The sequence below is a fragment of the Onychomys torridus genome, chromosome 1 (genome assembly GCF_903995425.1).
Source record: "Onychomys torridus chromosome 1, mOncTor1.1, whole genome shotgun sequence".
NCBI lineage: Eukaryota > Metazoa > Chordata > Mammalia > Rodentia > Cricetidae > Onychomys > Onychomys torridus.
This window is the reverse complement of record NC_050443.1, coordinates 150,572,846-150,600,246: the sequence shown is the minus strand read 5'-3', so window position 1 is coordinate 150,600,246 and position 27,401 is coordinate 150,572,846. Positions and strand designations below refer to the sequence as shown.

The window sequence follows — 27,401 nt, the reverse complement described above, 5'->3', positions numbered from 1 at the left end:
TTAATAGCCTCTAATGTCTAATTCGGTTTTCCCCAGTTGTCTCAGAACTTTGGGGGAAACACAAATCCACTTTCTCTTAATCAGATTCCAAATGATGTTTGCTTGGTGTTTACAGTGTCTGCTGTTGCTCTGACTCTTAGGCTTCTTTTACCCTGTGCTGTTCCTCCCCTTTCTTCCCCTTCCCTCCCTGCTATCATCCAGCCATTCTCTCTTCTCTCTCACGGCCCTATAGATTCCTTCACTCTTTCAGCCCCTCCTTTCTCCTTGTCTACATTTCTGTAAACCAGCATGGTGTTCGGTTTTCGACCGCCTGGGTTTTCCTGGCTGACTCAGAGTATTGGTCCTGTCACACGTTCACTTGTCTTTTTGTGTTTTCTATAAAACAGGCACTCAGTTTTAGAGGCTCATCCAGTTTTAAAATTTAACTTAATGGTGAAAATTCTTGAGAGTAAGTTTTGAACATCACCCAGAGACTTGCCAGACCTCTGTGCTGAGTCTCATTCATGTCCTCCTCATTTCTTAGATCATGAAAAAATGCCTTTTCACCAATTATTTGACTCCTCTAGGGTAGATTTGTACAGAAAAAAAAAAAAGAATAGATTTTTAATTTTAAATTCTGAAACTCCCCTCCCCAATTCTTTGGGTTTGTTTGTTTGTTTGTTTGTTTTTGTTTCGCCATCAGCTATTAGAAAGGAGAATTGGTTCCTTAGGGTCTTCTCAAAAAATGATGGTTTGATAGGAATGTTAAATTTCTGTATCTATAGCAAAGTGAGGGGATGCTGAAGATTACAGTAATTAGTTATGTATGATTGATCAGAGGGCTCCAAATAGGGTAATGACAAAGAAGTAGAAATCCTGTCCTGATTGGATTAGTATACATGGATTGAAATGACACAGTGTACCTCATAAATAAGGACAACTATTATGTTAATCACAAAAAACTTGAAAAAATTATATGAGATGAAAATACTAACTACCTTTATGAGATCATAAATTCAGACATAGTCATCCCATTGTGCAATTATTTTAAAACTATCTAATTATCAATCTTTGATTAGGAACTTTTTAGTTCTTTTGACACAGTTCTAATAATTTTGATGACTTTCTTGAATCCTGATATATTAGAGATTTAGTTCTTGTAATTCCTGTCTCTGACCCCAGAGCAAACTGTCTCTCCTTGGCTTTTACAGGCCGTTGCTTAGCTTCACACTGCATAGAAGACAGTCTTTAAGGAGAGAAGAAACAGTCCCTTTCTTCTTTACAAAAGTGATACAGGGCTGCTACAGAAACCACCAAGAGATGAAAAAATGAAATCAAAAGCTACCCTTAACAGATAATTACTTCTGTTTTGCTGTATGTTCTTGTATCTGTTTGATCTTTACCATGTGCTATTGCCACACCTGAGACAACTTAATACTTGGTGATGTTTTTCATGTCATTGAAACCTCTTAGTTAAATTGTTCTATAATACTATCATCATGGTCACGATTTTAGGACAGGCTCTTGGAACATATCTCAGACTGATCTCCTAAAGCTTGGTATACACTACTGTGCCTTGCTTCCAATATAACTTTGAATGTCTATATTATTTATGAATCACATTCTTACTTAATTTGGACACTACATTTTACGACAAGGACCTGAAAACCTAAAAATTAAAATCACTGCTTTATTCTGAAATGTGTAAAAATATCACTCAGTGATTCCCATAGCCCACACCCATGTCCAACAACATTCATTTTCTTCCACACCACAGGTTGAATAAATAGAGCAGATAAATATTTTTAACGATGTGGGTTGCAGGTCTACCACAGAACTTGTAATACTGGAAGAGTTGCATTAAGATGGAAATGACCTTCATTCTAACAGGCCTTCTGCAGAGTCTATCTCCTGTAGCAGGCAGGTTCAGAAAAGTGTGCATGTAAGCTTTCTTTAATCAATGTACTTTAGTCACATCCTTCTGCTGTGGCCACAGGTATGCTAATGAGAACCTTAATGCTCCTGGACTTGACTATGGAATCTTTCCTCAGTAGATTTGGAAACACATTGAGGAATCAGCCTCACAATCTGCAAGGGACAAGGGATGAGATTCTGAATGGTCATTTGCTCTTCTGGAAGGTGAACACTGCTTTGATTCACAGAATCAGGTAAGAATGACATTTTTTTTTAATGGAGAGAGATGGAAAAGGAATTATAGCTCATCTTATTATTTAAGACCTGGGTAAAGTCCGGAAGTTTCATCTCGTTTTCATAGTTTTAGAAGCCTTTTTGTGTCAAATTGTTAATTTTTTTCATAGTTGTATCCTTAAAAAACAGATCTTTGGGTTGCAAAGATGTGGCAGATAGCTAAGCTTACTGGATTCTGACTGAACAAGAGATCTTTATGAAATCTAGAATCATTTAAGATACAGTGAGAGGGGCAGTGCCTTATGGTGGCTTTGCAGTCTGAAGACAGATAAGACATCTGCCTTAATGTTTGATTTGAGAGTTTATTGATCAATGCTAGAAATAAACAGTGCTAATACAAAGTTTGATTTCCCAAAACGGGGTGGTAAAGTCAGCTGAAGTAGTTTAAAAAGAATGGTAATGTATTAGCAGCGTTCCTGGTAAATGAATAGACTGGAAGAGAATAGGAGGTAGATCATTCAAGACTAAGAAAGAGCTGAGAATAAGTGAGTTCTTGCTTTGTATAAAGGGTTGATAGTGTAAGACCAACACACACACACACACACACACACACACACACACACACACACACACACACACACAATCTGTGTTTCGTAGACAAGCTGTGACCACATTTATGTATACAATCTTCATTTTGATGCTCTAGGGTTGAGATGCCTAATTGTTCTTCATCTTGGCTCAGAAGAAGCACCTAGAAATAGCTTTCAAAAAAGCTATTTAAATTTTTAATATTTATTTTATTCATGTATTATATTATATATTGTTTTTATTACATATTAGATATGCAATAGAGAACACCTTATCAATTATATATTATTATTTATATATATTGAATATTTATTTAAAAAGCTTTAAGCAAGTATTAAATATAATGGGCTTGAAGTCTGCTACTGGAACAGCAGCTAGTGACAGATAAATCTCCTTGAGGTCCAGAAGTATGTTTTAGATGCGTTTCCTGATTCTCAGGACTGACGAAGGGAATTGGGACCAGGTACAAACCCAATTAGTCTTGTCCTGGGACTGAGGTGGCCCTGCCATTGGTGTTGAGGGTGACCATAGTCACAATAAAAGGAGAGAACAGCTTCCCGATAATGAGATGTGTTCCTGTCTTTTTGTCCTTTTCCAGGTCTATCCAACTCAGAAGTTTCTGTTTTTAAGTTGATTTTTCACCTCTAAGCCCAAGGATTGCAAAACCCAATGCTTAAAGAAACCAGGAAGTAATTTAGATGGATTAGGCCCATGGGCAGGGATTAGTGAGTAGAGAGTTCCTGGCACACCTGAAGGCAACAGTTGCTGCCATATTTTGGAAACTACATTTGTCTAAAATGCCAACTTTCAGATTTATAAGTGTAAATTCTATCTCAACAGAGTCTGACAACAATATCATTTAGCTTATCGTCTAGGTTAAATCAAATCAAAGCCTTGTCTGGGCTTTACTGAATGCATCTATCTCCTGTCATCTTAAAAGACAGGAGAAACTCTTAGGTGAGCAGTGTCTTAGCCAGAAACTACTTATTTTGAGGCCAAGTCCTGGGAGTTCAATCCCATATCACTTCTTGGGTTTCCTAAAGCACAGGTTAAGAAAACAGGTTCCAGCTGGCATGGCTCAGTGATTAAGACAGCTTGTTGCTTTTGCAGAAGCCCTTGATTTGGTTTCTAGCACCCACATGGTGGCTCACAGCCATCCTTAATTCCCCTTCTGAGAAATTTGACTTCTGACCTCCTTGGGAACCAGGCACACATGTGTTACACATACAAATATGCTTGTTAAATACTCATATATATAAAATAAATAAATCAAACTCTAAAATAATGAAAAATTGCTCCAAAAAAATCTTACCTGGATTTATAATAATCCTCTAACATTCAACCCTGAGTGGAGTGCAGTTTTCGCTGTTTTGAAACATGATGATAAAGACCATCATCTGAACACTTAATTCCATCTTGGGACAAAAGAAGTAACACACACAGCATAGCATCTCATTCTATGGAATTCTGTAACACAGATACTAAAATGATCACTGTATATCTGTGATTGAGTATCTATGGTTTCCATGTATGGGAAAGTAAGAGACCTCAACTTCATGGTTAGACTTCAGAAGTTAGTTTTAAAACACCAGGTTATATTTCTTCTCATTATATCGTAGAGGATTCTCCCTCTTGAAGTCACTTTGAATGATGATAAATTCTTCTAAAACATCTTAAAGGAAATGGTAAAGGAGTCCTTTCCTGGGACACAGGAGTTGTAAGCTGTGTGATGTCTTCTTGATCACCCAAAGAGGTTGTATACTAACTCTTGGCTTGAGCTACCAATCTCCTTTTCTGCACCAGGAAGTAAGTGATGGTGATGAGAGATTTTGAACAGTAATGCAGTGGGTTTCATCTCCATCTGGACGAAATAATGTTTTTAACATTATCTTTCTTATTTCTTAAAAAATAAATTTAGCTGGGAGTGGTAGTACACTCGTTTAATCCCAGTACTTGGAAGGCAGAGGCAAGTAGATCTCTGTGAGTTTGAGGCCAGCCTGGTCTACATAAAGACACTGTGACTCCATAAATAAGCAAATAGTTTAAATAATTTTATTTTATGTGTATGAGTGTTTTGCATGCATGTATGTCTGTGAATTACTTGCATGCTTTGTGCCCTAAAAAACCATAAGAAGGTCTCAGATCTCCTGGGACTGGAGTTGCAGATGGTTGTGAGCCTCTATGTGGATGCTCATACTCAAACTTGAGTCTTCTGGAAGAGTAGCCAATACTCTTAACCACAGAGCTACCTCTCTGTGATTTTACAAGATCATTTTACTTGGTCCATAAGCACAGCTCTAAGCCAGCCAGCCTCCTGTGAAGTCCAAGTAGTGTGTTACGTATCAGTCACACTATGGTCAGAAACACTCTCAGCCTAGACTTGGGTATAAAGCCACAAATGGTATCGGGTATAAAGCCACAAATGGTATCATTGCGACAAACAACAGAGGTTTGGTATTGTGAAGGAAAACGAATGGATTTTTCTTCAGATGTCAGTGTCAAATCATAGGAATGGTTGCCAAGAGGATCACTGTGCTGAGAAAGATTTGGAAACCAGGCTTTTCAAAAGAATACGTTTATGTATTAGTCTTGGTTTCTAAGGATTTGGGACAAGGAGCCAGAGGTAAGTGTGTTCTGTCCTTGCCATCTTGGCATAGTCTACTGAAATGGAAGGGCCATGATCATGTAGTCTCGGGCAGCTTGAAGCATGTGCCCATTAATCTGTGATTTCTTCTCCTCCTGTGTTTCTTGTTCCATCTCTGTTTTGTCTCAGGAGAAATGGCAAAACGTACCTTCTCCAGCTTGGAGGCATTCCTCATTTTCCTTCTGGTAATGATGACAGTTATCACAGTGGCCCTCCTCACCCTCCTGTTCGTCACCAGTGGGACCATTGAAAACAACAAAGGCAAGCATCTTGGGCTCCTCTGGATGTCATTCCTGTAAGATATTTCTTGATTGGTGGGCAGCACCGATGATAAATGGTGTCTTCCTGCTTCAGCTGTCTGTGAGCAGCCAGAGACAGTGTCTCCCACTGCACTACTTGCGTTTTCTGCAATGATGGCAGCTTTTATCACATTTACCTTTGCCCACAAATAGCCAGATAACGAACAGATATATGTGTCCTCTTAGCTTTTCTGTTGATGTCCTCATAGTTCAAGGTTCTTTTAAGTCTAGTAAGCTTCCCTTTTGCTACTAGATCTTCAATCTTTATCTGCCTGTTGGTTGGCATACTCTTCTACTGGGAGCAAAGTAGAAAATAACGCAAACCAACCAACCAAACCACCCTGAAAAGGTAAAGGCAGATTCTCAGACTCAGTCCCTACAAGGGCCAGGCGTTCTGTAAACACAGTGCATCTTATCGTGACATCATATCATCTTAACTCACCTAAGTTTTTGAGAGGGGATAGAAATGGTGGGCATTTAGATATTGCCTGATTTTCTTGTTGAAATGTTGGAAGGAAGTTTGGCTTCTGAATGTGAGGTAGGCTGCATTTCCAGGTAGTATCATCGAGTCATTGATGGAGCCTCTATTTCAGGGCAAAGATACATGGCTGTGTTACTGAATAGAGAAGGCAGATGGGGGCAAAATGTTTTGGTCAAATTAAAGAGAGAGAGAGAGTTGGCCTTGGGTAAAGTAGCAGGAGAGCTGGGAATTTTCTCCAGTTTTCCATTTGTAGCCTCTTCCTTTTCAGCAGTGTTCCTTGCCACATTTTGGTGCTGCAATTTCTCTGCGAACACAAAGGAGTAAGGGTTCTCTGTTGCAGTGGTGGGCAAAGCAGACTCTTGGACTGCTAGACATTAAACTGTCCTTAAGACTTATCATTATCCATTCAACATGGATCCTAAAATTAGAGAGGAAGGTAGAGACTCAGGAGGTTATTAGAAGCCACAGTATATTCTCATAGAAATGGCTACTGTGTGTGTGTGTGTGTGTGTGTGTGTGTGTGTGTGTGTGTGTGTGTGTTTTGGCATGGTGGTTTGGTGGTACAGTTTAATAAGAATTCCATATAATTTTTTTAAATCTATTTTCACAAAATTCTTATGAAGTTCTAGTGTTGATTCCATTTTACATATTGAAACTCCAAGATTGCAAAGAGCTTGCCCTCCATATGAGGCTGGCCTTAGTTTATATCACATTTCAATGTTGGCAGCAAAAGTGAAAGTAATGCTTTCCTTTCTGTACTGTCTGATGCTGTGCAGGAGACTTGTGTTTGTAAGCCTGAGACACAGTTGCAGGAACATCAGAGTCTGCTTTGAGGTTGTGTGGGCACCAGACTCATCACATATTCTTCATGAAGTCTTAATTATGTCACTTCTTCCAAGTTTCAGGGTCCTTGTTTACAAACTTGAAGAGATTATATTACCAAAGTTGTGAGGGTCTAAGCCTGGGCCCTGGAAACACTATCAAGCCATGCTTGGCCATTCATCCTTAATGGGCCAATTAAAGAGACAAACAAAGTCATAGTGAAGAGCGTAAAAAGTTTTAGTCAATATGGCCACAGTGGAGAGACGAACAAAGGATCAGTGACCCCTCCATTCCCAGTGTACCTGACATGAGATTTATTTTTGTTTTAAATTTTTTAATTCATTTTACTTACCAACCACAGCTCCCCCTCTCATCCCTCCTTCCAAGGTTTACTTTTAAATAGAAGGAAAGCAGTATGTGGAATTGCTTGGTTACACATCCTGGTCTCAGTTTGTTCTCTCCTGCAAGGTGCTTTGACTCATCAGGACAATGTGAGACCTTGTTCTAGCAGAAAAGTTCCCGCCCCGCCCCTGGCTGATCCCACATTCCCACCCTTTTGCTCTTTAGAGCATGAAATTTCTGGGGAAATTCCAATGTCTTGGGGTCCATTGTTCCAGTGGCTAATAGTCAGGAGGAGGAACGCAAGTGTCTCTTAGGAGTATCTTGATCACTGCCAGGTTGGTTACAGTTGGGTTGTTGATATCTAAAATTTTAGTTCCAAAGTTCTGGAATCTCAGAAAAAGCCAGACATCAGTCTCTTTTCTAAGTTGTTCTGACCACCAGGGCCTGTAACACTGATGTTTGATGCTGTGATTACTCCTGGCTACTATTTGGGGGTAGAAAAACAAACGAGCAAATGTATATACAAAATGTCGAGCTGGAAAGAAAATCAAAGCTAGACAACAGCACTGCTCTAACTCTTTAAGGTGTATTAACAAAGTTACTGCACAAAACTACACCAGGAAGCACATTAACCTTTTACAATAGATGAGAAAGTCAGAGAGAATTAGATTAGGCGATCTGGTAGAATTAGATTTCAAACCAAGAAGTTTGGGTCTAACATTTGCCTTTTAATCTCTATATCATTTTGCATCCCCTGATATTCATATGTGTTTGTATGTTATGCACACACATTTGGTGTGGAATATATATATATATATATATATATATATATATATAGTATATATATTTGCATACACACATATATTAGAATAATCAAATTGAGGTAGAATTATGTCACCAAGTATACAATGATTTAAGCTGAAGGCCTCAGCAGGCTGACGACCAAAGCAGGGCAGTGACAGTTAGATGACATCTTTGATGAGGAATCTGGCTGGATGTAGGAATCATGGAGGTGGAACAGCTCAGCCTGAGTGGTGGACAGTGTTTGGTGGAGCAGAGAGTATTGGGAAGCTCCAAGAGAATGGAAAAGGAAGTCCATCTCAGGGTGTGGACTTAGGAGGCCAAGTAGCAGTAACTTCTACATAGTTGGCATGGCTTGTATAGAAATGTAGGGAAGTGAAGTGGTTAGGTGACAATGACATGCTGGTGAGGAGTTGAAGGTGAGAAGCATTTGCCAAGGCCTTGCTTGTTCTGAAATATCACTAGTCCAAGAGCAAGACTGCTTTGATTTATGGCTTCACATAGGCTCCCATTTCTCACTTTCTATTTATATACAGGTGAATTGTTTTAACACTGGGTGAGGTGGCACACAGCTATAGGAAGATGTTTGAGTTCAAAGCCAGCTTGTTACATAATGAGACACTGTCTTAAGAATTAAATGAACCAATTCAAAGCCAAAGGAAACTAAAAATGGGAGACAGTATTAAAAGTTTACCTTAGGAACTTGAAACCATGTCTTCTTATTACTGCCAGGGAGCACGTGGGATGAAGTGTTGTTTCTCAAATATCCTATTCTGTTTTCAGATTCAGGAAATCTTGGGTCTTCAACCACTCAAGATCCCATGACCACCCAGACTTCTCCAATCACACACACTCCAGAGCCTCCTCCATTTCAGAACTTCAGTGGTTACTACATTGGTGTTGGGCGAGCTGATTGCACAGGACAAGTGTCAGATATCAATTTGGTAGGTAACTGTCTGGGCTCCTTAAATAGGGCATAAAGTAAGTAATTTTATTATTTGGTTTCCTTCATTCCTGATTACTACATTATCATTTCTAGATTTTGTGTTGACATTGCTGCTGTTCAGCACTAAGAATAGTATCATATAAGGAAAACTAATTTTTAAAGTTAAATTACAGGTCCTTTTTAAAAAAACAACAACAAAGTTTTATTTAATTTTTGTGGATTTCACATAATGCATTCTGATCCCACTTATTTCCCTGTACCCTCGAATCTGCCCTCTGCCGTTGCAACCTCCCCTATAAACAAAACAAAAGTTAAATGTAAAACCAAAAACCAAACCAACCAGAGAACCAAATCCAAAACCAAAACAAACAAGACAAAAAAGAAGAATCTTGTCATGGAAGCAGTAGTGTGATCCATTGAGACACACAGTTTACCCTTTAGTCTGCTTATCTTTACATGCAAGTGTTCATTAACACAGACCCTGGCCATGCCAGGAACATGGACCCAGTCGTGGTCCTTTGCAACAGCTCAGACCAGGTTGTCACCATGACCCGAGGTGGCTCTGGAGGCCGTCCAGTTGGCATGCCCCGCCCCATCCCTCCCACAGCAACATGGCACTGGGACACCAGTGTGGCCCCAAATGGTGGCCCAGACCACAGGCCCTTGCAAGGTCCCCAGGGATGACAGGAGCATAGACATCAACACATGCCTCCTTGGCTGTACCAGGGTCCTAGATCAAGACCTGGCCTTTGATCATAGCCCCTGGGACTTGGGCAGCCAGCAGGCCATTCACATCAGCCTGTTCCTCACCATCCTCACCTCTCTGGATTTGCCTCTCTCCCCAGCCTACAAACTGTTCCATCTATCTTTCTCTTCCACTTCCCCATCTTGTACTCTCTCTCCACAATGGTGACCAACTGCCCAGCACCTAGGGCTCTTGGGTGGGTCACAGATGGTCCTTGGTTGAATACTACCCATCCCACCAATAAGGGATGGCACAGAGCTGTTGCCTTTCTTCTTTCTCATGCCCAGGCCTAGAGATCTCTAGCAGCACTTGGTATGATGGTACCTCTGGTGCAGGGTGCAGGGTGCAGGGTGCAGCGTGCAGGGTGCAGGGTGCAGGGTGCAGAGCATACTCCTAGGTAATTGTGGCCCCTGCAGACCCAAAAGTCCTGGGAGTGGGGTGCCATTTGTGTTCATCCTGCAAATCATTTTTAAAGTCAACTGATGAATTTTTGTGGGTAGATCTGTACATTCTGACCTTCCCTATTTTATAGTTTTGTGGTGAGAAGCCGGAAGATCACTGAAGATTTGAGACTAGAAATTTCCCACTTGTAAAATGCAGACATATGGATTTTTTTGCTTGTTTATGTTTTCATATTTATTTATTTTGAGACAAGGTTTTGCTATGTAAACCTTGGCTGTTCTAGAACTCACTATGTAGATCAGGCTAATCTTGAACTCATAGAGATCCACGTGCCTTTGCCTCCTAAATGTTGGAATTAAAGGTGTGGGCCACTATGCCAGCATAGACAAAGAGTTAAAACTGTAAATCAAGGATAGGCCAGTATCAAGCACTTCCATGAGTCAGAGACAGCCTATTGCCTACAGCATACCAATGATGGAAATACCCACTCACCTCACTGCTTGCCTAGGGAACAAGAGCAAGGAGTTGTCTGCTGGAATTTGCTCCCTTCTAGCAAATAATCTTTGTGCTCTATGGATTACACCCTGCTGTCTGTTCTGAAGAGTAACCCTGAACTGTGAAACCTAGGTGAGCACTCTCATGAATGGGAAGGCAAAGAGAAGAGGTGGCCATTGGAAGGCCTGGGTGTCATTTTAACTGGGTGGCTTTAATGAGACGGTGAGAGAGTCGTAGGGTACACAATCTTACTTGACTTAGTTTAGAGAATTATAAACTGGAAAAAAACTGAGTGAGGGTGGAGGAAGGGGAAACAGTGCCTTTCTTATAAAACCTTAGAAGAAAAGCTTCCCATCAAAGGCTTGGAAAGTCCCTTGAGCCACCTGCTCACTACACACACACACACACACACACACACACACACACACACACACACAGTCAACACACACATACACACACACACACACACACACACACACACACACACACACACAGTCTCACTGAACCACAGCATCACAATGATTTTTCTCTTTGTGTGCTTGAATAGTCTCTTCTGGTATTGTGGTCCATGGCTCCTGGAGAAGTTCAGTGCCTTTCTCTCTTTTCAGATGGGCTATGGCAAAAGTGGCCAGAATGCACGCGGGCTCCTCACCAGGCTGTACAGCCGTGCTTTCATCTTGGCAGATCCAGATGGGTCAAATCGAATGGCATTTGTCAGTGTTGAACTATGCATGATTTCCCAACGACTCAGGTTGGAGGTGAGTGATGAAATGGGGGACTGGATAGTAGTCTGTGGGTACCCACAATGGGAATTCTGCAAGCTTGCCTTCTCAACTAAAGAGTATCCCCTACCTTCAATATAAGGTTTTGACAGCCTCACAAACAATTACATAGGCAGATGCCCTTTTTTATTGCAGCCTAAGTGTTCCTTTTCAAAACTTTTCAGTTATGCTGATGGTTTATCATTGTTATGAATTAAAATATTCTCTGAAAGCTTGTTATCACCACTTACATTCACATGGATTCTCACTTAGTCGTCCTTGTTGGACATCTCAGAGCACAAACTGGTCACTAACCTCTTCCCCAAGTTCTCCCACAATTGAGAATACATATAAGGAATCAGTTGAGGATTGAAATTCAACTTTGCAATGAGGTTGACCACAAACTGGTAATGGAACAAAATGGGTGATAGTCACATGAAGTTGTTATGCCAGTCTGGTTATTGTTAGATGAGGTAGAAAGCTGCTTTGGTGGTTTAAAGAATACTAATCCTTAAACTACTGTAGAATGTGGCAGACTTTTGTTTGCTCTCCCCCCTGAATTGTTCCTTACCTGTGTAGACAGTTAAGGTTAGCAAAGAGGTATATAAAGGGTCCTGAGTTGTTTGAGGATAGCAGAGAAACAGGAAGAAGGAAGAGGAAAGAGGACACCAGGCAGGAGAGGAAGGAGGGGAGAACTTAATGGCAGTTACGGGTCCCTTGTCAGTCTCCTAAGTCAGTTCCCAAGCCCTGGCCCAGAGCTACTTCCTATGTAGGCTCAGATCCGGCAGTGGCAATGACCTGGAAGTGTGTGCACAGAGTCACCAACATGAGAGAGAGAGAGAGAGAGAGAGAGAGAGAGAGAGAGAGAGAGAGAGACAGAGGTGTAACACTGACCCAGCAGTGACCAGGCGTCAGTCATGCATTCATGCATGCTTGTGTTGTCACTCCCTCTTGTTGAATGCTTTGCTGCTCTGCTGTGTGGAGAGGTTAGTGGTGACACAGCCTGAAGGCACCATCTCATGTTGTCACTATTGGGAGTGTAGTGGAAGTCTCTCCCCTTTGCAGACAGAAGAAGTGGGTTAAGCACTTTCCTCCTCCTACACTAACGGTAGAACTCTTTGAGTTGGCTCTGCTGCTATGCCCAGATAGAATCTGAGTGAAGGGGAGTCACCCTCCAAAATTAAGGCAATTGTTAGTAAATGGCAGAGCTGGGTTATGAAAAACTGCATTCTTCAAAGAGACATTAATCCTAGCCCCTTTATCTGAGACAGCATCTCATGTAGCCTGTGCAGGTCACAAAGTTACTGTATAGCTAAGGATAGCTTTGAATTTACAGTTTTTCTGCCTCTACATCCTGAGTACCAGGCTTACTTGTGGTTTATGTGGTGCTAGGGATTGAACACAGGGATTTCTGTATACTCTGCAAGTACTCTATTCAACTAAGAAAGACATCGTTCTTTTAGAGAGAAAATTGTCCCTATCATCGACTTTCTTTAAGGTATTTGCTAGCGCTTGCAAACAACACAAGTAAAGGAGTCACAGTTCATATCCTCTATATGGCCACCATTTAGTTGCGTCTTAGGGGAAAAGACTGCAACAGGAACATATAGGTAAACATGAATCACCGGAGTACAGTTCTGTAGTACTTACGTATTTCCATATAATATTTTATCCAAAATACAGTGGCCTAAATCAATAAATATTTAGTATCTTACTTGCTCTGTGGAACTGGAATTCAGGACTAGTTTAGCTATGTGGTTCTGGGTTGGGGTCTCTTGCAGTCATGAGGATGGCAAAGAACAGATCCATGAAGCCTTGTCTGAGGTGGCAAGATCCACATGCAAGGTGGTTCACTAATGTGCTTGTTGGCAGGAAGCTTCAGGTCTCCATTCCAATCCTCATGAATTCTTACAGTGATTTTCTGACCCATTTTCAACAGTTACACACAGTTACCCTGTCCTGCTCATTAAGCAAGTCCATCCACATTTAGGGTAGGAAAATTAATCTGTAGTACTAAGTTTTGTTTTGTTGTGAGGCAGGATCTCACTATATTGTTTAAGACTATCCCACTCATACTTGCTCCAGACTCCCATGTTCTGGAATTATAGACTCTTGCCACCATGCTCAGATAGGCTTCACTTTTTTTTTTTTTTTTTTTTTGGTTTTTCGAGACAGGGCTTCCCTGTGTAGTTTTGCGCCTTTCCTGGATTTCACTCTGTAGCCCAGGCTGGCCTCGAACTCACAGAGATCCGCCTGCCTCTGCCTCCCGAGTGCTGGGATTAAAGGTGTGCGCCACCACCGCCCAGCCTAGGCTTCACTTTTTAAAGGAAGGAATACAAAAGAATTTATGGATGTGCAGTCCTTCCAGACTATCACAAGGAGACAAGGAAATACAGAAAATGAGAATCAGGAAAGCATTTTCATCATAAAAATAATATTTGAGTGTGCAGAATTCTAAATGATTAAAGTGTAGAGGAAACGTGCTGGTTAGATTTTTGTCAGTTGGACACAAGCTTGGGTTTTCTGGAAAGAGGGGCCCTGAATTTAGAAATTGTCTCCATCTGATTGGTCCTCAAGTTTGTGAGAGCATTTTCTAGATTAATGATGGATGTAGGTGGGGGACAGCCCACTGTGGACAGTACCATCCCCAGGCAGATGGTCCCGGCTTATATAAGAAAGCAGGTCAAGAAAGCTGTAGGGAAGGGGAAGCAAGCCAGTAAGCAGTGTTCCTCCATGGCCTCTTCTTCTGTTCCTGTCTACAGGTCTATGGGTTTCTGCCTTGAGTTCTTCCTCTAACTTCCCTTTATAATAGAGTGAGGCTTTAAGCAAAAAATAAACCATTTCCTCCACAAGTTGCTTTTGGTCATGGTGTTTCATCACAGCAACAGAGGATGACCTAGAGTAGGGAGAGACCAAATGTAAGGGACAGAAGAAACCAAGAGTTGTAAAGGAGGGTATAGTCTTTTGGAGGGAACAGAAGAAATCCATAGAAAATATGGAGTCATGTATGTACCTAGATGGTGCATCAGTCTTAACTTTAGAGAGCCTGGGATGCTAAATTGAGTTTAATTATGCAGGTAATGTTGAATCTTAGAAAATGTTTGGGTGGAGTAATGTCAACACAGTTTCACATAGGATGTTTAATTAGACAACAATGCTTCTTTTGGATTGGAATAAAGTGGAACAGGGGGGATTTCACGGATTAGTAGATTCTTTATCATGGAGACTCAATTGGTGAAAGTGGGAAAATAATAGTTATAATGAGTATGTCAAACATAATTTTTTTAAAATTCATTTTATTTACCAACCACAGTTCCCCCCCCCCCCCCCCCCCACCTTCCCCAACTCACCCCCCCCCATCTACTCCTCAGAAAGGGTAAGGCCTCCCATGGAAAGTCAACAAGACCTGGCTCAGCTGAGGCAAGACCAAGCTCCTCCTGACACACACACACACACACACACACACACACACACACACATACACACACACACACACACACACACACACACATCAATGCTGAGAAAGGCATCCCACCATATCAAATGGGCTTCAAAAAGCCAGCTCATGCACCAAGGATAGATCCTGGTCCCACAAACAGATCAGGCTACAAAACTGTCATCCACATGCAGATGTAACACAAATTCTAATACGTCTTTTAATAAAAAAAAATCCTGGAGCCAGATATTGAGGTAAATGCAGAAAGATCAGAGACACAAAGGAACAAGCCACTGCCACGTCTTACCTCTAGGACACCTCAACATGAAAATGCTTCAGTTCCTGTCTGCTCATACCTTCTATACTTTTCTCTACCCAGCCATCACTTCCTTCTTAATTCTGGGATTAAAGGCATGTGTACTTCCCAAGCAAGGGCATGAGATCTCAAGTACTGGGATTAAAGGTGTGTGCCACCACTGCCTGGCTCTGTTTTCTCTCCTAGACTGAGTCAATCTCATGTAGTCCAAGGTGACTTTGAACTCACAGAGCCTCCGGAGAAGTAGGATTAAGGGTGTGTGCCACCACTGCCTGGCATCTATGCTTAATCTAGTGGCTTGTTCTGTCCTCTGATCTTCAGGCAAATTTTATTAGGGTACACAATATATCACCACATGTAGAGGTCCTGGTTCGGTCCCATGCAGACTCCTCAGCTGTTGATCTGGTCAGAGTGTCTGTGTGCTCCCACAAGTTCAGGTCATCTGTCTCTGTGGGTTTCCCTGTCATGATCTTGACCTCCCTGCCTTGCTTCTATAATCCCTCTTCCTTCTCTTCGAATGGACTCCCATAGCTCGGCCTGGTGCTTGGATGTAGGTCTCTGCATCTGCTTCCATCAGTTACTGGATGAAGATTCTATGATGATAGTTAGGGTAGTCACTGATCTGATTGCAGGGGAAGGCCAGCAACAGTGGAGAGGGTGCCTGAACTGGCCTTCCCCTGTAAACAGAAATGTTTAATGTTATGGGGTTTTAGAAGGTGTTAGATGGCTGAAAGGAAAGTTAGGGCTTTGGGAGGGGTTGTCAGCCTCTTCCTGGTAATTTCCTCTGTATCATATGAAACTGGTTTTAATCCAGTGGGATGACTATGAGACTACAAGGTGGTGGAATGTGAAGATAAATACCGTGCCATGTGGAAATAAACAGAATAACACAGCCTAGTACTCATGGTGAGTCAGGTACTGTTCAGAATAATCCATAGGTATGAGCAATGCTCCAACTCTTTGAAGGAGGTGTTATTACCATGGAAAGAGAAAGACAGAGAAATCAAGTTGCAGAGGATAAAGTAACTTATCCAAGGTTATGTGCCGAGGAATTGTCAGATCTAGGATCCAAACTTAGGCATCCCATGCCACAGGCCATGCTCATTACTACTGCACCACACTGCTTTTCTGAGGAGTCAAAGATGTCTATGATTGACAATGGCAGAGTCCTGAGCTAAAGGCAGATGCTGGAGATGGAGAGAGGAATACAGAGAGGTGATGGCTGGGATTCTAGATGCTCTTAGGTCGATGGTGGCCTTGATTTAACCACCTCTTTCTATTTTTCCTCCCTCTGTAACCTGAGGCCCAGGGGGAAAGGCCTTTATACCAATCCACTTAGTTTTCATAAGTCAGTCCAAGGAAAGGAAGAAGGAAAATAAAAAACAGCTAAGTACATGCATTAAGCATATTTACGACGTGGGGTTTTAGGTCAGGTCTCCTTCTCAGCTCTAAGACTGATGACATTTCCAGCATGGATTGGAGAGAGGGACAAGCTGTAAGCAGTGAGGTGGGGCAGGAAAACAGAATGCCCTTCTCCCTCTTTTGATGGTGTTCCCAAGAGTATTAGCAGCAGGGCAGAAGAGAAAGGGGGGCAAAGAGCCGAGCAACAGACTGAACTGTAATTGCTTTGTTCTGGGCAAACACAGCCTTCCTTTCTTGAAAGTGGAACACAGTGGTCTGCAGCAGTTATTTGCAGGCATGGCTGGCGTGTCAAGATTTAATTTTGTTTCCTTTAAATCTCTCTCAGAGGCTGTGGTTTAAGATATCTGTGAGCTGTTTGTTGTTCTAAAATTCTAAGATTCACAATTACTATCTTTCTTAAGAAATGTGTTTAATTCTAAAAATTCTAAGTTAGAGTTTATTGGGGATGACATGAATGGGGTGGGGAGCTTTAACTTGACCTTCACTCTTGGTCTTCTCCCACTTTCTTGTCCTCGTGGAGAACTGTGAGAATATTGGCCTTCGCCTTTCATTCAGCTCTGTGGTGGTCAGTTATGGATCATCTTCCCTTCTGATAAATTTTTCTTCTCAATGAGTGTGGTAGTCACTAGGGGAGTGTGGGTGTGTGTGAGAGGGATGAGGCCTCGGGACTAGAGTTAAAGTCAAACAAAAGAGTCATAGAGACTCACTGGAATGGAGCTGAAGGCTGCTTGGTCAGAGGGATGTTAGTTCTGACTTGTCATTCTCTTTCCACAGTACTGCTTATGTGAACTCAGCATATTAGTTAGCTTCTGTAGAGGAATAGAACTGACATGACAGAAAATATTTTTGAAAGTGCATTTTATTAAATCACTTTTCTTTGAAATAGTAACAACAGTTGTCTCACAGTCCAGAATCTGGTGATCACTGGGTCCCTGAGGCAGGGAGCATCAGCAGTGGGAGTAGTCAGTCCCACAATAGCTGTCTCAGACTAGAGAGACTGAGATCTTGGTAGTTTCTGGGCGTCTCTGCAGTTGCTATCTGTTACTGAAGTCCTGTAGGGTTCTGGAAGAGCCACTGGTCCTCAGTCAATGATGGAAGCCCTGGAACACTGGTTCTAACATCAACAGGAATCTGTAGCAGCAGCAGCAACAGGGTAAATTCATTAAGCAATTTGAGGAAACAGTGAAAAAAATTTTCCTTGTCTGGGCTGCTAACCAAAGGCTCTGCTCACATTTGGTGTAGGTCTTCCCAGATAAATTAAGTTAAGACAATTCCTCAATTGAGACTCCCTCAAGTAATTATTGCTGCTGCTGCTGCTTCTTCTTCTTCTTCTTCTTCTTCTTCTTCTTCTTCTTCTTCTTCTTCTTCTTCTTTTTCTTCTTCTCCTCCTCCTCCTCCTCCTCCTCCTCCTCCTCCTCCTCCTCCTCCTCCTTCCTCCTCCTTTAGATTTATTTATTTTATTTCATATGAATGAGTGTTTGCCTCTATGTACATAAGTGTAAAGTTACAGAGGCCAGAAGAGGGCATAAGCTCTCCTGGAACTGGAGTTATAGACAGTTATGAGCAACCATGTAGGTGCTGGGAACTGAACCAGGGTCCTCCACAAAAGTAGCAAGTGCTCTTAACCACTGTGTCATCTTTCCTGCCCCTTATTCAGGCAATTATAATTTGTGGCAAGTTGACATTAAAAACAGCCATCACACATAGTAACTTTGGGAGCATGGATAGGTTAATGAGGCAGAATACTTCACATGGTCTTCTGTTTTGCTTTAATGACCACAAAATTGGGGCAAGATAGACTGAGAGAACTCTTTAGTTAAGGAAGAAGAGGAAGAAATTGATATGTCTGCATGGTAAATACATCGTAGCACATAAGCTCCTACCCTGTTGGACCAGTGGTGTGCTAAAACTGGGCTGCACAGGCTCATGGGAGACACTGCTGATGCTTGCTTTGTGATTAATACTTTTAAAAATTTATTATTCTCTCTTCAACATTTTTTTATCACTACTTGACCAATTAATGATTTTTCCCCCAGCCCAATGGCAGTTTCCCCTCCCTCCCTGCTCCCTCTCAGTCCCTCCCCCACAATTTCCAGCCAGTCGCTCCTCCTCCCTTTCCTTCAGAAAAGTTCAGGCCTTGCATGGATATCAGCAGCAAGTCTAGGCATCTCATCTTCTATTAAGGCTGGATGAGGCAACCCAGCAGTGACTGACACCTTTGTGATATCATTCTAATGCCACAGAGAAGCAACAGTAACAGCAAATGTCAGATTGGAGGTGATTAAACAGAATCATGATTAGCTACTCAACAACATTACTGTTTTTCTTTCTTTCTTTTCATGTATGTGTGTGTGTGTGTGTGTGTGTGTGTGTGTGTGTGTGTTTATTGACTGACTAATGTAATGAACATTTACTAAAGTTCTTTTAACTAGTGTTGAACAATGAAATTTAAAAATCTAGTGGCTCCAAGCAGAACTGATCTGGTATGATTGTGGTGAATTTCTGTGTGTTTAAAAGCCCTGAATGGCAAGGCTACACACTCATGGGTCTAGCATGCTAGTGCTGACAGGATGGGTCCTTCCTATGCTGGTCCTCCACCAGATTCCTGGAGTGACCCCACACACAGTACATGGTTTCCTGTAGACCAACAAGTACAACAGTCTGTGACAGAGAGCAGAGGATTCTTTGTCCTGCAAAGTGAGGCTGAGGCCTTTGCAGAGTCTGTTCCCTGTGTCTGGGATGCTTTTCCTGGAGGTAGCATAAGCAGTTTCTTTTCTTTCCTTTGAACACCTGCCAAACAGAGGCTCTCTTTAGGAAGACCTTTCTTTACTGCTATTCACCATTTTTCTTACCCTGGAATGTTTTCCAGCATAGAGTTTATCACTATGTGGTCTAACAGTACCTAATTATTTTTGTATTTCTCTTTCCTTATAATAAAACACCTTCGAGGATCAAACACACTATATTTCTGTCTGTGAGAAATATTAGATTTTGAATTGAAAGAGGAATAGATAAGAGTTCTGGTTAGAGAGACTTGGACCTGGAGTTTGGTCTCTGCTACGCCTTAGATTAGCAGGGAAAATTAACTTTTGTATATCAGTGTTCTTAGTTGTAAAACGGGTTAATAATAACTACTTTGGGGGTTGCTACGGATATTATTAAATAATACAGTGTACATAAAATATCTAGCCAATGTTATGCTAGCATATAGCAAGGCCCTACAAAATGTTAATGTCTGCTGGCATCATTGCAATTGTTACTATGAAGAGCAGCTTGGAGGGAGGGGCCATCAGAAAGGGAAGTGGGCCGGCCAGACCAGTGCTTGAGCTCTTCAGAACCCTCTTTCCTGCTGAGATGCCATAGGATTCTTTTTATTTCTATATTTTTCTTCCCTTCAAGGTCCTGAAGAGACTACAGAGTAAATATGGCTCCCTGTATCGAAGAGACAATGTCATCCTGAGTGGCATTCACACACACTCAGGTCCAGCGGGATTTTTCCAATACACACTCTATATACTAGCCAGTGAAGGGTTCAGCAATCGAACCTTTCAGTACCTGGTGTCTGGCATCGTGAAGGTAGGTGGAGAGCACCCTGGTAGCTGCAGATTACCATTCTCAGGGATGCTTCAGGACTGGTTTAGTGTGAGACAGAGAAGTTCCCTAGAGGACTGGGGTCTGAGTTCAGCTTTGGTACATACCTTTCTTTCTCTTTCCCAATGTTACCAGAGGCCAGTCTTTATAGCTCAGAAACCAATACTCAGGAAATGATAGATAGCTGGAGAGGGGGATGCTACAGTCTCCTCCCCAAAAGGAGAGAGAACACCTTAAGTACTCAGCTGTGGCAGGGTTTTTATAGGGAGGAAAAGGAGGCACTGTAGGATGGGGGGCCAATATACAGGAAGGCCACAGGCTAAGTTAGTTGAGTCTTTGCCATCCAGGTATCCCTTGTTGGCTAGAGAATCTGCTGCAGATCTTCACCTCCAGGGATTAGTTGCAAATACATTACTTTTCTATAAGGTAAACAGCATAGTAAGTTTCATGATTCATGTTAGTACACAGAATTAACAACAACAACAACAAGGGAGGGTTATCTGAAGGCCATTGGGTATCCTATTGATTCAAAGAAATATCCTTTAGCAGTTAATTTCTTAAGACTTTAGGTGTGGCTTTTCAGCCACTGATTAGCACTCACTGGTCCTTTTCTCTCCCTCTTTCCTTTTTCTCTCCCTCTCTTTGCTTCCTCCCATCCTTCATCAGTCCCTCCTCTCAATTCTCCTCCAATCCCTGACTTCAGCTCTTTACTCCTCTCTAGCTGTCTCCTAGCTTGTGATCATTTCTTGTGTGAGATTCTTGTCAGTGTTTTCGTTCTTTTTTTATTTTATCGCCTTTCAGGGTTAGTCCTTCTATATTTTTTCCCCCCAAAAAAATCAACCCCACATGCAGAGATTCAGCTGACAAAGTCAGGCTTTTCTTTACAATATTTTCATACTGTGTTTAGCAATGTATTAAAAATTTATGAAATAAATGCCATGGTTTATAAGGAATACTAATTATAAAAGAATTCAGTGAAGTAGATTGGAAAATACATACTATACACCTTAGTGGGAGTATAGTTTGTTTTGTGAACTTTTGTTTTAGTATGTGTGAGTTAATATATACTAAATTGTAATAAAAAGTCTACTTCACTGTGGCTCCCAGTTAAAAATGACTGAAAACAAAGAGGACCATGGGTTGAGGGGAAAGTTGAATACTTGTATGATAATTTTTCCCGAAGTAGTAGGAGTCAAGTCTCCCATTTTGGCCCTAAAATAGAATTTTTTTGTGTGACCCAGCAGTCCACAGAGCCCATCTCTTATGGGGTGTGGTTTTAAGTACCAAGCATCCTTTCCATAGCATATTTCCCTTATTTCAACCTCAAAGGCCATTTCTGCTTACCTCCAGAATGATATTGCAATTCTCTAGTTTTTAACTGTAGTCGGGGCACATTAGAAATGATGGAGATTGTGCCAGTGAGGTCTTCTGGTTGTATTGCTCATCATCTCCACAAAGGTGCATGAACTTGCAATTCTTCATTTATATATTTGAACTTTCAGAGCATTGAGATCGCACACACAAATCTTAAACCAGGGAAAATCTTTATCAACAAAGGAGAAGTTGCTGGTGTGCAGATCAACAGGAGCCCCTCTTCTTACCTTCAGAACCCAGCATCAGAGAGAGCAAGGTGAGTGGGAATTCTCACGATAGTGTGGCTGTGTCTTCACTGAACAGCAACAAAATCTAAGGTCCGAGTTGGTAAGTTGTGGGGTGTAGTGGGATCCCAGGAGAGTATTAGAGAAAACAACTTTAACATGTTTGTCTCAGGCAAGAAGAAACAAGAAATGAGTGTAGAGACAGACATCAATTCTTTTCACCATCTCTGCACGCTGTTGTCTGTGAGAAACCCTGTGGAGGCTTGAATGACAGTGGGCCCTGCAGAGACCTGTTATTTTCTACTGTGTAGCCTTGCAAGACTTCTCACCTCAGTTTGTTGGGTCTCAGTTTCTCTGCCTATAAAATGGAGACTTCAACATGCAAAGCCCATCATTTAATGAACAGGGTTTATTCTATTTTATTTTATTATCTGTTGTTCAGAAGCATCATCTTAGTCTACCTGAGCTGAGCAAGGAAGGAAGAGAGAGAATTTGGGGAAAGAGCCAGATATAACATAATCATTACTAAATGGAGCAGCCAATGGACATTAGGCTCTGTGTTTTTTAGAGTGATGAGCCAGGCTTATGAATGATAGAAGACATACATGGATACTGTGGCAGCTTACGGTGACATCTCACTTCTAACTCAACTGCTTCACAGCTTACATTTGTGTAATTTCCAAAGCTACTTGTTTTTAGAAGTTATAATCTGATTTCCCTTGAAAAGTTGGAGAATTCTGAAGTTTCAGGTCTTGACTGACCTTGGTTTGCCATCTCTATGTCCTTCTGAAGAGAGTTGATTGAAAGTTGATATTAGTGGACATTTCAAACACAAATCCTGTTTGTAAAAAACACATCCATGTTATAAAGCATTGTGCGTATGGTATGAAGAGGTATTTTATCTTCAGTTAGTTAATCTAGTGTCCTTCCCACTGATCATAATTGTAAACTACTTATTTAGCTGAGGAATGAGGTACCAGCTGCAGTGTAAGGCTGCTCTCTTTGCTGTGGAGTCACTAAGAAGCACTACATTTTATTGATTTATTAGCGCGCATGCGCGTGCATGCACACATGTGCATATGTGTGCTGAGAGCACTCATGCCACAGCACATATGTGGCAGCCAGAGCACAACTTCTGGGAGCTGGGTCTCTCCTTTTCCCTTTATGAATTCAGGAGATCAAACTCAGGTCTCCAGGCTTGCCTGGCTAGCGCCTTTATCCACAGAGCCATCTCAACCCACCTCTATTTTGTTAGTTTTTGTGTCTGCTTCTATTGTTGGTATTCTATGGACAGATAGTGTCAGCCAGTCTCTAACATAAACTGACCAAGTGTCTTTATTTTGCTGACAGGTATTCTTCAAACACAGACACAGAAATGTTAGTCTTGAAAATGGTGGATTTGAATGGAGAAGACTTGGGCCTTATCAGGTAATCCATCCTCTTCCCTCCCTCCCTCTCCTTCCCTCCGCCTATATTAGTGTCTTTCCATAATTACAGAGAGAATAAAAAGAGACTAGATGAGTGGCATCAAGTGCTGAGAATTAGTTTTGTGTGGTTAGAAGTTCAGCCTTGACATCAGGCACAGCTGGATTCAGCCATGAGACCTTGGACATGGTTCTTAGCCTCTAAGGGCTGAGCACATCACTTGTAAATTAATCAATAGAAGGATGACTCGAGTGAGGGATTTTGGTGGTTATCTCAGCAAATGTGCACCTGTCTCATGATAGAAAGACCAGTAAAGTTGTTTTGTTTTGGTTTTCATGGTGCTAGGGATGGAGCCTGGGGTCTTATGCATATTAGGCTTATACTTCTACCAAGCAGCATGCCAACCCTTAAGGTTTTGAGACAGGATCCTAATATATCGCTCGGGTTGGCTTGAACTTGCTGTGTAGCCCAGGTTGGCCATGAACTAGCCATCCTCTTGCCTCAGCCTACTCAGTGCTGATGTGTGCTGTCATGGCTAGCAAGGTAGTAAATGTTATTGTTTATCTAAAATGTGAAGTTCTGTGATACATTTTCCTAAAAAAAATTAAGTTTAATGCAGGACAATGCCCACTAGGGATAGAAACTGAGCTGATATCACCCAAGGCTGGAGAAGAGGCAAAATTGCAGCTTAGCCCAGATTTTGACACAAGTTTTGTGATAGGGACATCATGCAGGAAAGCATACCTACCTAGTTTTCTTCAAAGAGAAGGCATTTGTCTTCATATGCCATTCCACTCACTGCAATTGAACTGATCTAGGAATTGAGTAGATGGTCTAGCATTGGTCTAGACACTTTGACCTTTGGATTTATAAAAATACCCTCAGAAAGTTTCTGAGAATGCTCGGTACTACAGTCTTGGGTTACCTCGGGCCTCATCTATGTGACTTTAGAGATCCATTATGTGACTGTTTTCTCTCAAGCATACTATAGGCTAATGTGAGTCCTTTAATAAACTCAACAGGAGGTAAAGTAGACAAACGACCATAAGATAAAGATGATCAGAACTGTTGTGTTCATTAATGAATGAATAAATAAATAAATTGTGTTCATTAATACTGCAAGGCATTGGGAAATATGGCACTGAGTGATCTCAAGAGCACTTCTTGAACTTAACTAGGAAGGAGTCAAGGATTTCTCAGGGAGACTTGAAGAACAGTGAGTTGTGTTAGCATATGTGTCTAGGACACAGTGTGGGAGGGAAGTGAGCTTCAAACTCTAGTTGAAGAGCATGTTGGTATGAACTGTTTAGGAGAGGATGGGCACAAGAATATGCACCTCTAATTACTTTTACAGAGTAACCCACAATTGGTGGGCAGAGAGCCTTGCCTTTACTCTTCCTGTTTAGAACGTAGCTGAATGATTGAAGTCATTTTCAACTTTCTCTTACTAGTTCTGATCATTCAGCAATGGCACCAGGCAACTAAAGCAGCTAGCTTTGGGGCCAAGATGAGCTGTGCTGCTTTATACATCACTCTATTGCAGATCTGGAAGTTCAGGGTCAACTGTCAAGATCTTAGCAAAGCTTCTCCATCTGCTATCCTTGACATCCTGCAGTAACTTACCATTGTTTCTATGCTACTATATGCTCTTCTTGATGTAACTGTTCCTGCCCCATAGTGATAACTGTCCTTTGAGTGTGTTAAAAATGATCAAAAACATGATCCTAGACATAGCCACTCTTCCCATAGGACCTGCAGCCCACTGATGGGAACAGAAGGCCTTTAAGTAGCATAAAATACACATAAAATGATTGGGCTAAAATGCTAGTAGCTATGTAATTAAATTATAACTGGCTCCCATGTTTAGAAAGGAATCAGTATGGGGCATTCTTAAAGGAATTTGACCCTGTCAGAAAGCTCGGAGAACATTTCCCTGGGGAAGTACCAGCGGAACTAAAAACTGAAGACTGTTAACTGGCAAAATAGAGGATGAGAGTGATATTCAGTGTGCGTGCATGTTGTCCCATTGGAACAACTGATAGGCTATCTGGGTGTCCAGAGACCAGAGGACAAAGGGACAGGGTGTGTGAGACAGAGGCACAGATTAGCTACAAAGCAAAGATTTTTTTTTTATCTTGGCCAGTGTGGTAATGCATATATCTCATCCCAGCACTCAGGAAGCAGTCCAAAGTTTTCAGCCTGGTCTACATATTGAGACCTTGTCTCTAAAAGCCAAACTAAAATCAAAACCAAAATAAAAGAGCAACAAAACCAGGAGACATTTGGGGTTAAGACCAAGAGAATAGAAAATCATTAAAGCATTTGAATCTGAGGTCGGGGACTGTTGAAGGGTTAGGAAGAGTAGGGACCTGAGCAAGGAAACAAAGTTGTATAAGTCAAACTAGTCCACAAGCCACACAAAATTCCCCAGCTGTTAGCCTCCATTGCTCTGGCTGATCCGTGTAATATTTCTGTTCCCGCCCCCGCCCCAAGCAAAAGCACTAAGTGATTTTCCTCCAGACAGAGAGAGCATGTTTGGGGTGTTCTGAACCATGAATTAAAATACAAACTGTGCAGCACATGTGAAATCTACTTGACAGATTCTGGAAGTCAGCTCTGTCAGTCTATCATTCAGGGCAGGAAAATACGACTGAGAGAAAGCCTGATGTCAGAGGTGTAAGCGAAGAAAGGAAAACCATGTTTTTTCTTTTTTTTTTTTTCAAACAAAACAAAAGGGGATAGCCTGAGTGCCAGTTCTGGAGAGTGACAGGACCAACCCTTCCTGCCACACAGTGGCCCCTTTGAGCCAACTTGGACTTCTTCCCTCAGGCATGATACAAGGGAGCAAGCTGAGCTTGCCTTCTTTCCTTTGCCACGGTAGAATGAATTCTCCTCCCTCCCCCTCCCTCCCTCCCTCCCTCCTCCTCCCTCCCTCCCTAATGCCCCATCCTTCCCTAGCCCCTCCCCTTTCTTAGCCCCTTTTCTTTCCTATCTCTTCCTTCCTTCCTGTGAATGGCTGCTCCTTGCCTTCTATTTTGTATTTTGCAAATCCTTTAGTTCTTACAAAAAGGGACCCAGTAAGGAACATTTTAGAAACAAGAGTATGAAAGTGTGAAAACCCTTGGAATAATTTGTGTTAGAGCCTTGCAAAGTCCAGTGTGTGGAAATGCCCAAATGATGTGGCCTTATAGGACTCAGAGACAAGGCGTGTTTGTGTAAAACTTGACTGTGTGAATTACATATGGCCTTCTATGGCTGTGACTGTGTAAGTCACAGTGCTTAACTGTTCTCAGTGGCTCCCTCTTTTATACACTGTCTCTTTCCTGCTCTGTTCACTTGATGGCACTCAAATAGCGAATGCTAAAATTTCAGCGGTGTGCTTTTCAAGAAACCATTTTTAAAATAATGAAACAGGGTCCCATGTGTCTCTCTGTCCTCAAACACATGATGCTCCTGGCTCAGGTTCCCCAGTGTTAGGAACATAGGCATTTGCCACCATGGCTTAGTTAATAACTGGTCTCCATCTTGTTTTTTCCTCCGTTTCACCTCTTGCTTGTTTCTGCACCAGTGTTATCTCTGGGAAGCTCTGATCCCTGTCCCTATGGGTCCTTCCTGTCCTGCCCTTTCTGAGTCACTTTGAAAGCCACCACTGGCTCTCTGCCCGATCTTCCATCTGTGCTTTGTTCTTCTCCTGTGAAGATGACTGTGTGCCTCCTGCTAGGCCTGGTACATCTTCTTGGAAAGGGAGGTACTTGATAAGGCCTCTCAGATGCCAAAGTAATAATCCTTGACCCGTATCTCAGCTTTGGAAAATAAAACCATAAAAAGCAGCTGGCAGAAGACCTTGAACTTACTTGATTGTAGGTACCTGCAATGTTCTTAACCAGAAGGAATCTGTGGGGTTATTTCTTTTTCCAATCCAATCTTTGTTTTTCAGCATGTGAATAAAATGTGTTCACCATTAACAAAACAAAACAAAACAAAACAAAACAAAACAAAAACCACATGAAAAATTTAGGAATGTAGACAGGGAAAATAAAAACAATCATACAATTATCCCACCATAAGCCTACTGTGGTTTAGAGTTAATCTTCCCATACAAAAACAACTGGAAAGGGATCAGTGTGAATGAAAGAACATGTGCTAGAGTGGCACTACTT

The 27,401-nt window shown here is 41.7% G+C and overlaps 1 protein-coding gene across 1 annotated transcript in view; it reads left to right on the top strand.

The window, feature by feature from the left end:
* The window catches only part of Asah2 (N-acylsphingosine amidohydrolase 2), a 122,665-nt gene that overhangs the window by 32,664 nt on the left and 62,600 nt on the right, over nucleotides 1–27,401 (top strand). Inside the window, exons 2-8 of the mRNA XM_036171040.1 lie at nucleotides 2,034–2,147; nucleotides 5,489–5,620; nucleotides 8,888–9,048; nucleotides 11,301–11,450; nucleotides 20,027–20,203; nucleotides 21,721–21,848; nucleotides 23,167–23,244. Of these exons, the coding sequence (XP_036026933.1) occupies nucleotides 5,494–5,620; nucleotides 8,888–9,048; nucleotides 11,301–11,450; nucleotides 20,027–20,203; nucleotides 21,721–21,848; nucleotides 23,167–23,244 (821 nt within the window). The 5' untranslated portion in view covers nucleotides 2,034–2,147; nucleotides 5,489–5,493. The remainder of the gene's footprint in view (nucleotides 1–2,033; nucleotides 2,148–5,488; nucleotides 5,621–8,887; nucleotides 9,049–11,300; nucleotides 11,451–20,026; nucleotides 20,204–21,720; nucleotides 21,849–23,166; nucleotides 23,245–27,401) is intronic.